Source organism: Pseudorasbora parva, chromosome 6, assembly GCF_024679245.1.
Source record: "Pseudorasbora parva isolate DD20220531a chromosome 6, ASM2467924v1, whole genome shotgun sequence".
NCBI classification, from domain to species: Eukaryota; Metazoa; Chordata; class Actinopteri; order Cypriniformes; family Gobionidae; genus Pseudorasbora; species Pseudorasbora parva.
The window spans coordinates 10544181-10557669 of NC_090177.1; the positions used below are offsets into that span (position 1 = coordinate 10544181).

General features: G+C 40.8%; 1 protein-coding gene across 3 annotated transcripts in view; it reads right to left on the reverse strand.

Annotated features, from left to right (window-relative positions):
* reps2 (RALBP1 associated Eps domain containing 2) overlaps positions 1 to 13489 on the reverse strand; it is a 129616-nt gene that overhangs the window by 26353 nt on the left and 89774 nt on the right. For all 3 annotated transcript variants that reach the window (XM_067445577.1, XM_067445576.1, XM_067445575.1), the window contains 7 exons: positions 12040 to 12215; positions 7954 to 8062; positions 4493 to 4596; positions 2030 to 2168; positions 1848 to 1911; positions 1594 to 1762; positions 1368 to 1424 (listed from right to left, as the gene is read on the reverse strand). In XM_067445577.1, coding sequence (XP_067301678.1) covers positions 1368 to 1424; positions 1594 to 1762; positions 1848 to 1911; positions 2030 to 2168; positions 4493 to 4596; positions 7954 to 8062; positions 12040 to 12215 — 818 coding nt within the window. The remainder of the gene's footprint in view (positions 1 to 1367; positions 1425 to 1593; positions 1763 to 1847; positions 1912 to 2029; positions 2169 to 4492; positions 4597 to 7953; positions 8063 to 12039; positions 12216 to 13489) is intronic.

Below are 13489 nucleotides of genomic sequence, written 5' to 3' on the forward strand. Positions count from 1 at the left end.
GAGCAATGGAAGAAGGTAGCCTGGTCCTATGAAGCACATTTTCTTTGGCTATGTTCAGAATGTCAGTCCAAATCCGATTTTTGTGCATATCCAATTGAAATCCGATCAGATTAAGCAAGTCTGAACGGCCAAAAATCACATGAAATGTGATTCAGTTTTTACAAGTCCTTTTCAAGCTACATTCTTATGAGGTTTGAAATCCTATTCAAATCACATTTCTGGAAATCCGTTTCAGTCTGACCGCTCTGAGAGGATTTTGCGTGGTTTATGTGACTTTCCCCAGCCATGCAAAGCGTTAAATTACAATATAACGGAGACGTGTTTTGCACGGACAGCACAGAATAAATTCGCTCATACCAGCCTCCTGCGGTTCTGCTGCTGCGTTAGAAGTCGCAGGAGTCCAGACGGCGGCGGCTGCACAATGTCATGCTGTAAATAAGACAACATCTGTAATGCAAACCCCTCTGTGTTGAAGATGATGCTGCTGTTTTTGCCTTATCCCTACCAATGCAACGTCATTGCCATAGAAACCAATGCCGATTTCCGGAAAACTAGCATTTTTTAATGTCAATAATTTTGGAACAAATTCCAGTCGAATGCACAAATAATCGGATTTGGACTGACAGTGTGAACGTAGCCTTATACATCATGTGGATGGCCGGGCGTGTGTGTGTCGCTTACCTGGAGAACACATGGCACCAGGATGCACTATGGGAAGAAGGCAAGCCGGCGGAGGCAGTGTGATGCTTTGGGCAATGTTCTGCTGGGAAACCTTGGGTCCTGCCATCCATGTGGATGTTACTTTGACTTGTACCACCTACCTAAGCATTGTTGCAGACCATGTACAGCCTTTCATGGAAACGGTATTCCCTGGTGACTGTGGCTCTTTCAGCAGGATAATGAGCCCTGCCACAAAGCAAGTTTGAGTTTGAGTTGTTTACTTGGTCTCCAAATTCCCCAGATCTCAATCTAATCGAGCATCTGTGGGATGTGCTGAACAAACAAGTCCGATCCATGGAGGCCCCAGCTCACAACTTACAGGACTTAAAGGATCTCCTGCTAACATCTTGGTGCCAGATACCGCAGCACACCTTCAGAGGTCTAGTGGAGACCATGCCTCGATGGCTCAAGGCTGTTTTGGCAGCAAAGGGGCACCAACACAATATTAGGAAGGTGGTCATAATGTTATACCTAATCGGTGTATAAATAACAAAACAAAAAAGCATAGGTGGCACCTCTTTTGTGACTGTTCTTGTTATTTGTTTTGATGCTTTGGTGATATTCTGTGCCGAGACGGAGAAAAGCACAGAACTAAATGTGCAGAACATTGTGATCTTGGCATAAATGTTAAATCAAGTTCTTCTTACCAGTTGATTGGCTCCAGGCATTATTTTGTCATCAAAGACAATGAGAGGTTGAGTCGCCTGTAAAAGAATCACATTTAGAGCTCAGTTCAAACTTTCTCACAACTCATGTTTGCATCATGAAACATAATACTGGATGAGACAGTTAAACTAAACAGCTTAAACTCAACATCATCAAACACTTCAGATGCAAATTCTGTAGACGTGTTGTGAGTTTTAGATGGCCTACCTCAGATGGTGGCGCTGTAACCCCACTTGGTTCCACAAAGCCCGGCCTCAGCGTGGCAGGGAGAGTTTCAGGAAGGAGGTAGCCATTTTTCCGGGCCACGATCAGATGGAAGGCTGTGCAGAACTCTGGGAAAGTGAGAGCGCCGTCCTTGTCAACATCGCTCAGCTCCCTGTAGGGCATCAAACAAAAAGGATTGCTTTAACATATGCAAAGAGACACTGCATGTTTCAGTAGAACTGAGGTTTCATCCTCACCATATATGCGACAGCTCCGGAATCGGAAGCTTCGATTTGGTGAAGAAGTTTTTCGCAACAGTTCCTAAAAGAGAAAAAAAAAACAATGCAAACTTTAAACTGTCCAAGTAAGGCATAGATGTAACCGTGCGAGATTATATAAGTGTGCGTTTGTGGAGCAGAGCAGGTGTGATCTCTCTTACCCACGATGAGAGCGCTCAGGTCAGGCTGGAGACTCCTGAACTGGTTGGTGTAATATTCCCGCTGCTCCTCCGTGATCCTCCAGGGGTCGTCGGAGTAATCCACCTCCGCTCTCTCCACCAGCCGCTCCACAGACCCAACCTGAAGGACAGAAAAACAACTGTCTGAAGACGCCTGAAAAGCATTGGATGAAATAGTTCCCATTACATATGCCTTTCATGACATCTAAATGATTAATATAATTTTTTTTATAATTAATAAAAATGTAACTAGTTTTTTTAAAAAGCCACTTGCAATCCTTGTACAGCCGAATGCAAATATTTATAATAAAAACTCAACAGTTTTTAAATATCACCTATGAAACAACACCAGTGGTACTAATATTAATGAGAATATCTTTCTATTATTTGTAAAAAAAAAAAAAATGCATATCTTTCTATTACTAACTTCATGCACAATTCATCCATGGATGGATGGATAAACAAAAAGGATGGATGAATGGGTGGATGGATGGATGGATAAAAAAAGGATGTGTGGATGGATGGATGGATAAATAAAAAGGATGTGTGGATGGATGGATGAACAAAGGAAGGATGGATGGATAAACAAAGGAAAGATGGGTGGATGGATAAACAAAGGGTGGATGATGGATGGATAAATAAAAAAGATTTGTGGATGGATGGATGAACAAAAGATGGATGGATGGATGGATGGATAAATAAAAAGGATTTGTGGATGGATGGATGAACAAAGAAATGATGGATGGATGGATGGATGGATGGATGGATGGATAAACAAAGGAAGGATGGATGGATGGATGGATGGATGGATGGATGGATAAACAAAAAGGATGGATGGATAAACAAAAGATAGATGGTGGATGGATGGATGGATGGATGGATGAATGGGTGGATGGATGGATGAATAAACAAAAAGGATGGATAGATGGATGGATAAAAAAAAGGATGTGTGGATGGATGGATGGATAAATAAAAAGGATGTGTGGATGGATGGATGAACAAAAGATGGATGGATGGATAGATGGATGGATGGATGGATAAATAAATAAAAAGGATTTGTGGATGGATGGATGAACAAAGAAATGATGGATGGGTGGATGGATGGATAGATAAACAAAGGAAGGATGGATGGATGGATGGATGGATGGATGGATAAACAAAGGAAGGAAGGAAGGATGGATGGATGGATGGATGAATGGATGGATGGGTGGATGGATGGATGGATAAACAAAAGATAGATGGTGGATGGATGGATGGATGGATGGATGGATGAATGGGTGGATGGATGGGTGGACAAAGGAAGGAAGGATGGATGGATGGATAGATGGATAGATGGATGGATGGACGGATGGATGAACAAAGGAGGGATGGATGGATGGATAAACAAAGGATAGATGATGGATGGATGGATAGATGGATGGATGGATGGATGGATAGATGATGGATGATGGATGATGGATGGATGAATGGATGGATGGATGGATGGATGGATGGATGGATGGATGGATGGATGGATGGATGGATGGATGGATGGAAAAACAAAAAAGATGGATGGATGGATGGAAAAACAAAAAGGATGGATGGTTGGATGGATGGATGGATGGATGGATGGATGGATGGATGAATAAACAAAAAGGATTGATGGATGGATGAATGGATGGATGGATGGATAATCAAAAAGGATGGGTGGATGGATGGATGGATGGATAAACAAAGGATAGTGTGGCAAGGGGGGCGTGGTTCAGCGAGGTCTGCAGCGGGAGAGAGAGCCGCGGGACGAGCGGTAAGTGAGTGGGTTGGAAGCAGATTAATAACACCTGTCTCTCGTTCCAGTAATGAGCGCGGAGAGGGTACAAAACATCGGTGGAACCGGAGATCGAGGAGAGAGAGAGTCGGGCTGTTGATGCGACACACAGGAGACTGAGTTTGACCCGGAAGCCGGAAGTGCTGTGAACCGGAAGTGATTATTGTTCATGAGTTTGACTGAAGGCACACGTTGGGTGTGTTATTGACTTTGCTACACTAAAATAAAGAGAAGCATCAACAGTCCAGCCGATCCCTGTGTCCTCTTCCTTCCTTACTATATCGAACTTACTACAGATAGATGATAGATGGATGGATAAACAAAGGAAGGATGGAAAAACAAAAAGGATGTATGGTTGGATAAACAAAGGAAGGATGGATGGATGGATGGATGGATGGATGAATGGATGGATGGGTGGATGGATGGATGGATGGATGGATGGGTGGATCGATAAACAAAATGGATGGATGGATAAACAAAGAAGGAAGGATGGATGGATGGATGGATGGATAGATGGATGAACAATATTCAACATTTTGTGTCAGTGTTTTGATCTACATCAATCATAATCTGTTATGAAGTGCCTGATAAAGGTCACATGGTCGAATCGTAACACTAAAGAAGATTGAGGAAATGCTCACGCGTGACAGGAGAGGCTGCTCCGGCTGCGCTTTGAGAGGATAGTGACTGGGAGAGGAGTTTTCCTGAGGAACACTGGGACGTCCCGGCACTTTACCATCATACGCTGTCAACCACAAGGAGAAAGAGTGAATGTAGCGAGATCAAGGCAGACAAAAAGACTGGACAGCTGATAGATTTACATTAGAGTCATGCTTCTGGACACGAAGACTTGACAGCACTGTAAATGATGCACTGAGGGAAAGGACATTTAACACTCAGCAGGTCCAATGAGATAAAAGATGCGAGAGAGTGAAAGTTGTCAAGAAGACTTAATGGAATAATAAATGGAAAAAAAGAAAGAAAAAAAAGTGATTAAACACAGAACGAGTATGAATTATTCCGTACGGGGTCATTGATTGCCATGATCTTTGATATGACTGCAATCTGAAAGAATAAAAGAGGCACGACTGTGTTTTGATCTCGCGAATGTTTCCTCCCATCTGAAGCCTTTCCAGAACATCTTTCCTTTTATGTGTAGATTTTTAATAAAGTATTAATGGCCTCTGCTGGTAAATGAAGAAAGCTGAGCCACATTCAATAACGCTGACGTTACTCTGGTCATGGCCGGAGTTAACAATGAGATAAAGACACTTTCCTAATGCTGAATATCCCCACGCTTTACGTTCTCATGGGGAGCGTCTAGAGTTATTAATATTCACAATCCTTTGCTTTGGTTGAGAATGAGATTATTAAATACGGACGGACGGATGGACGGACAATAGATAGATAGATAGATAGATAGATAGATAGATAGATAGATAGATAGATAGATAGATAGATAGATAGATAGATAGATAGATAGATAGATAGATAGACATACATACCAGACAGACAGATAGACAGACAGATTGATAGACAGACGGACGGACGGACGGACGGACGGACGGACGGACGGACGGACAGACAGACAGACAGACAGACAGACAGACAGACAGACAGACAGACAGACAGATAGATAGATAGATAGATAGATAGATAGATAGATAGATAGATAGATAGATAGATAGATAGATAGATAGATAGATAGATAGATAGATAGATAGATAGATAGATATACAGATTGATAGACAGACAGACAGACAGACAGATAGACAGATAGATAGATAGATAGATAGATAGATAGATAGATAGATAGACAGACAGACAGACAGACAGACAGACAGACAGACAGACAGACAGACAGACAGACAGACAGATAGATAGATAGATAGATAGATAGATAGATAGATAGATAGATAGATAGATAGATAGATAGATAGATAGATAGATAGATAGATAGATAGATAGATAGATAGATAGATAGATAATGGTTGGATGGACGGAAGATAGAATATCTTAATAAAATGAATAAATCTCCATTGAGAGTTGAGACTGTTCTTATGCACTACCTTCGTCTCTGCTGAAGGGGGCGCTGTTGTATGTGTGAAATATAGTCCTCATGGCAATCTTTACTGGATTAATCTAGTACATAAAATAATAATTTTGCATCTATTGCATAATTAGAATTTTGGCATAAATTACAATAGATTATAACAGACCACTTCATAATTTTTGGTAACGTGTAAGTGTTTTTGCGTTCCAACTAATACATAATAAAAAAGTTACAAAAAAATATATGTAATTTACTGTAGGGTGCAAACTGCCAAGAGGGACAACTAGCAATAAATGAAGCACACGAAGCGTATGTTATTAAATGAAGCATACCATTGTGGTTATATATGCAGGCTCAAGGCATTTTCTCAGGAAAGCACGAGAGTGTGTGTCTCGTCAGAACTGCTGGCGAGGGTGAAGGACTCGTGACGCAACAGGTGTGTGATTAGACGAGCGAGATATCAATACGCCACAGGAGAGCAGCAATTAGCCAACTGCTTTGTGAGGGCAGACAGCAGCAGCTCTTACACACACACGCACACACACACACAGCTGTCTGACAACGTGAGGGTATCGAGGACCATCCATGCTCACAGTGTGTGAAACACGAAGGCTGTGTGATACGTGCTTGTGTTATCTGATAACGGCATCACGGTGTGTGTGTGTGTGTGTGTGTGTGTGTGTGTGGAAATATCTTCTCTCACTTTTCCATTGGGATTGTAAGGGAAAAAGAACATTATCAGAATTTAGCGGAAAAAATTCCCAGACCTTGAAACAGCCTTTTTGAGGACTCCTCCTGTGTTTTGATCATTTGAGTATTGACTGATGTAAATGGTCATCATAAATAATAAAGCAATATATTCTAGATGCACTGACAATTAACGGCTTTAAAATCTTTAAAATGTAGGAGTAGGATATGTACATATACATATACACATACTGCAAGTCTCTTCTGCTCACTGAGGCTGCATTTATTAGATCAAAAATGCAGTAAAATCAGTAATATTGTGAAATATTACAGTTTAAAATAATTGTTTTCTGTGTAAATATATTTTAAAAATGTAATTTATTCCTGTGATCAAAGCTGAATTTTCAGCATCATTCCTCCAGTCTTCAGTGTCACATGATCCTTCAGAAATCATTCTGATATGATGATTTATCGAAATAATTTTATTATAATTCTTAATGTTGAAAACAGTTGTGCTGCTTCATATTTTTGTGGGATTGATTTTTTCAGGATACTTTGATGAATAGAAAGTATATTTGAATGGTGTATATTTTAAAATAAAAATGTCCTGCAGAGACAGCCTTTACAATTCGGAGGCCATTTTCAAATAAATATTAAATATTCTTAGTGTAAAATGTAATTCACCTAATGTTAACTTCTTGAGCAGTAGCAAATAATCAATATCATAATTGCACTCATGCTTAGCCTATATTTGGGAAACAGAACTTTTGTATTGCTTAACTATATCCTGTTTGAAATATTAAAACAGGGACATTTTTGCTCCATATCTTGAATATGGTGGGGATATTTATCAACTTTGCCGCAAGCCCTGTTAAAGGGATAGTTCACCCAAAAATGAATATTCTGTCATCATTTACTCACCTTCATTCTGTTCCAAACCTGTATGAGTTTCTTTGTTCTGCTGAACACAAAAGAAGATATTTGGAAAAATGTTTTTATTCAGATAGAGCAACCATTAATTACCATAGTAGGAAAAAAATACTACGGTAGTGGATGGTCGCTCTATCTGCTTTGTTGTTTGTACATCATCTTTTGTGTTCAGCAGAACAAAGAAACTCAAAAAGGTTTGGAACAGAATGAGGGTGAGTAAATGATGACAGAATCTTCATTTTTTGGGGAACTATCCCTTTAATTTCTTACCCTGGTGTTTGCGTGGCGTGATGGCAGGGGGCGGAGCTTTTTTTGGAGGCCCTTTCTTTTGTGAGGCTGGTTTCAAATGAAACGGCAGCTTCTGATTTCCTGTCATGTCTAGGTTCATAGGTCTGTCTGTGTGGATGGAGAACGACTGACAGAGACTCTCACCCAACAGCGTGTCTGTGCCGTTTCTCTGTGCAGTATATGGATAGTTGCGATAGGCTGACGGTGAGCGGGGCGGGGAGATGGCGGGTGACCGCGGTGGAGACCATGCCTCCTGTCAGACACAAATACAGAGATGAGTTAAGCACAAACTTGAATAGAAAGCAAATCATTTAAACTGTGAGATAGAGGTTTCATACATTTTGACAGTAAAGAAAATGACAGTATTAATGTTGTAAATGATTAATGTTACATTATAACAGTTTCTTTGTTGGTGTTGTAAAAGATTTTAAGGATAAACGGAAATAGTAAAGGTGACTGCATATTCGAACAAGACTATACATATCCCATAATTCAGTCTGGGCTTAAACCGTTGAGGAGCAACTATGCTAATGCATAATTCCCAGCAAAAGATTTAAAGGATATCAGGAAATGCCATGCCCTTTTAATATCAGGCTTTTGTTCCATTGCGGAAGACACAGATCCTGGCGAAACCACGAGTAAAATCCACAATCATTCAGAACAAAATTATATAAAAATGTTAAGCCCATATCTTTGTCTAGTTTTTGTCTAGTTGTCTAGTTGAAGAATGTTTTATTTTTATATCAGACCATTATTGTGGATCTGACCATTTTATTTTATTTTATCTTGTTATAATTTTCTTTATTATTATTATCTTTAAAACTATTTTAACTATGCTTGTTTTTAATTTTTTATTCATCCATATGGTATTCTTTTTTTCTCATGCATTTGTTACCACTGTTTTAATTAATTTCTATGTAAAGCACTTTGAATTGCCATTGGGTATGAAATGTGCTATACAAATAAACTTGCCTTGCCTTGCCTAGTTGTGGTTTCATTCACTAGGGTGCACTCTAGTAATGAATTATTGGTGCTGTTACTCTTTGATCTTTAACGTGCACATAAAGAGACGACATAGCACCTCTGATACAAATGTTTTGGGGTTAATGATATTAAAAAACAAAATACAGGTGCTGGTCATATAATTAGAATCTCCTAAAAAAGTTGATTTATTTCACTAATTCCATTCTAAAAAGTGAAACTATATATTTTAAATATTTATTTAGTTTATTTTCGATGATTATGACTGACAACTAAGGAAATAGAATATTGTGAAAAGGTTCAATATTGAAGACACCTGGAGCCACACTCTAATCATCAAATTAACTCAAAACACCTGCAAAGGCCTTTACATGGTCTCTCAGTTTATTTCTGTATGCAAAACAAACATGGGGAAGACTGCTGGCTTGACAGTTTTCCAAAAGACGACCATTGACACCTTGCACAAGGAGCGCATGACACAAAAGGTCATTGCAAGAGGCTGGCTGTTCACAGAGCTGTGTGTCCAAGCACATTAATAGAGAGGTGAAGGGAAGGAAAAGATGTGGTAGAAAAAAGTGTACAAGCAATAGGGATAACCGTACCCTGGAGAGGATTGTAAAACCAAACCCATTCAAAAATGTGGGGGAGATTTCACAAAGAGTGAACTGCAGCTGACAAAAAAAAAAAGACAAAAAGGACTGGACCGCTGCTGAGTGGTCCAAAGTTATGTTCTCTGATGAAAGTAATTTTTGCATTTCCTCTGGAAATCAAAGTCTGTAGAAAGAGAGGAGAGGCACACAATCCACATTGCTTAAGGTCCAGTGTAAAGTTTCCCCAGTCAGTGATGGTTTAGGGTGCCATGTCATCTGCTGGTGCAGGTCCACTGTGTTTTCTGAGGTCCAAGGTCAACACAGCCGTATAACAGGAAGTTTTAGAGCACTTCATGCTTCCTGCTGCTGACCAACTTTATGGAGATGCAGATTTCATTTTCCAACAGGAATTGGGACCTGCACACAGTGCCAAAGCGACCAGTACCTGGTTTAAGGACCATAGTATCCTTGTTCTTAATTGGCCAACAAACTCTCCTGACCTTAACTCCATAGAAAATCTATAGGGTATTATGGAGAGGATGATGCGATATGCCAGACCCAACAATGCAGAAGAGCTGAAGGCCACTATCAGAGCAGCCTGGGCTCTCATAACACCTGAGCAGAGCCACAGACTGATCGACTCCATGCCACGCCGCATCGCTGCAGTAATTCAGGCAAAAGGAGACACAACAAACTATTGAGTGCTGTACATGCTCATACTTTTCTTGTTCATACTTTTCAATTGGCCAAGATTTCTAAAAAAAATTATTTGTATTGGTCTTAAGTAATATTCAAATTTTCTGAGATACTGAATTTGGGATTTTCCTTAGTTGTCAGTTGTAATCATCAAAATTAAAATAAAAAAATATTTGAAATATATAATGGTCTGTGTGTAATGAATGAATACAATATACAAGTTTCACTTTTTAAATGGTCAGAGGTCATCTACTCTCACCTGAGCTTACGCTACTCCTACATCATACGTCATGTGTCGGGTCAGAGGTCATCTACTCTCACCTGAGCTTACACTACTCCTACATCATAGTCATCTGTCGGGTCAGAGGTCATCTACTCTCACCTGAGCTTACACTACTCCTACATCATACGTCATGTGTCGGGTCAGAGGTCATCTACTCTCACCTGAGCTTACACTACTCCTACATCATCCGTCATGTGTCGGGTCAGAGGTCATCTACTCTCACCTGAGCTTACACTACTCCTACATCATACGTCATGTGTCAGGTCAGGTCATCTACTCTCACCTGAGCTTACACTACTCCTACATCATACGTCATGAGTTGGGTCAGAGGTCATCTACTCTCACCTGAGCTTACACTACTCCTACATCCTACGTTGTGTCGGGTCAGAGGTCATCTACTCTCACCTGAGCTTACACTACTCCTACATCATATGTCATGTGTCGGGTCAGAGGTCATCTACTCTCACCTGAGCTTAAACTACTTCTACATCATACGTCATGAGTTGGGTCAGAGGTCATCTACTCTCACCTGAGCTTACACTACTCCTACATCCTACGTTGTGTCGGGTCAGAGGTCATCTACTCTCACCTGAGCTTACACTACTCCTACATCATATGTCATGTGTCGGGACAGAGGTCATCTACTCTCACCTGAGCTTACACTACTCCTACATCATACATCATGAGTTGGGTCAGAGGTCATCTACTCTCACCTGAGCTTACACTACTTCTACATCATACGTCATGAGTTGGGTCAGAGGTCATCTACTCTCACCTGAGCTTACACTACTCCTACATCCTACGTTGTGTCGGGTCAGAGGTCATCTACTCTCACCTGAGCTTACACTACTCCTACATCATATGTCATGTGTCGGGTCAGAGGTCATCTACTCTCACCTGAGCTTACACTACTCCTACATCATATGTCATGTGTCGGGACAGAGGTCATCTACTCTCACCTGAGCTTACACTACTCCTACATCATACATCATGAGTTGGGTCAGAGGTCATCTACTCTCACCTGAGCTTACACTACTTCTACATCATACGTCATGAGTTGGGTCAGAGGTCATCTACTCTCACCTGAGCTTACACTACTCCTACATCCTACGTTGTGTCGGGTCAGAGGTCATCTACTCTCACCTGAGCTTACGCTACTCCTACATCATAGTCATCTGTCGGGTCAGAGGTCATCTACACTCACCTGAGCTTACACTACTCCTACATCATAGTCATCTGTCGGGTCAGAGGTCATCTACTCTCACCTGAGCTTACACTACTCCTACATCATAGTCATCTGTCGGGTCAGAGGTCATCTACTCTCACCTGAGCTTACACTACTCCTACATCATCCGTCATGTGTCGGGTCAGAGGTCATCTACTCTCACCTGAGCTTACGCTACTCCTACATCATACGTCATGTGTCGGGTCAGAGGTCATCTACTCTCACCTGAGCTTATGCTACTCCTACATCATACGTCATGTGTCGGGTCAGAGGTCATCTACTCTCACCTGAGCTTACGCTACTCCTACATCATACGTCATGTGTTGGGTCAGAGGTAAATTGTGTAAATTATGGGATAATTTTTCTTTCTGTGTAATCCAACCCTTTTAAGTGTCTTTTAAATCCCCAAATTACTTTTAAAGCATCAAAAGCCCAGCTACTGGAGCATGTCTAACCTGTTTATCCATGCTGGTGTCAGGGTGTCTGAGTACAGGTCTGTCTGCAGGGGGACGAGGGGCGGAGCCTGTAACTGAGCCCAGGATGTGTGGCTGGCTCTCATTGGTTGAGGGGTGATTGGCGTAACGCATCTCAAGCTCATTCGTTATCCCAACAAACACAGGAAGAGGAAGTTCTGTGAAGAAAGATAATTGACACTAGGTTCAGAACAGCATGCTGATGCTTATAATATTTAACAAACTGTTCAATGCTGATGCAAAAATGTTGATTCTCAATTTCGTGCAGCTCTACTGACATTGTAGCTGCACTTTATTGTTTATGATGAGAGAATTTGCAAGATAAAAATACAGAATTCAGTCAGTGAGCCGACAAACATCTGGTGCTTTCAGCAGTGACTAATCTGCCTCTGATTGGCCATTGCATTCATAAACTCAACAGAAACATTTCTGATTGGGTATAATGGTCAACACTGTAAAACAACACAAAAATAAATCTGATGCAAAATATGCAGCTCTAAATGAAATGCCACTTTTTCACGTTTCACTTTAATTGCAACAGCTTTAATAGATTTAGTTGAATTGTGCGGGGGCATTTTTTGCCTTCTTATCTTGAATTTGTGGGGCATTTTTGTCCATTTTGGTGTCATGCTACTCATTCTATCCATGAACAGTGGATTAATACAGCAAAATAAGTTTCTAGCTTTATTTTCACTTCTAACAGGATTCTACTCGCTCAATAAAACATGCGGCATGTGACCTAATGCTCTTTTTCAAGCAAGGCCTTTATGAACCCCAAGAACATGATTAGCTGGTTTAGCTGTGTTAACTCTGAGCTAGAACTGAAACCCCCTGATCTAAGATGATTTTCTTTAAAAAGTAAACATAACCTAGCCAGTTATCTCTCAAAGATCCCTCCGAGGTCATCTTGATAAATCTGGGTCTTTATCCTTCCCTTTCCACAGTAAAAAGAGCAGGTGATTTGTGGAGTAAACAGAAGGTGATCTTCACCGATCAGAGGCGGCTGAACCCCCTGTGTGAAGTCACCTGAGCTCCTCTCTCGGCTGTGAGGGTCCTTCGGTAACAGTCTGTAGAGGATTAAAGACTAATCCAGGCTCCGTTCACCACATTTCAGCCCAGCAGGGTGGCCTGAAGCTGTGCTGAGCTCGGCATTGAGCCGAGTGCTCAATATTGCCTTGTTTAAGTAAATACATTTAGGAAATGACTGTTTTGTCTGTGCTGTGTTTACATTTGAGTTACATTATGAGCCTAAAGTCACATTGCATCCTTTTGGATTGAAACTAGAAACATGAAGCTTGCTCAAGAACAGCTACAATCATTGTGGAGTCATTACGGTGTTCAACACGAAAAGCAGTGGTGTTCAGAGGTAATATAAATAGCTTATTTATCAAATACTCACCGTTTTGTTACATGATGTAACATTTTAAACCAA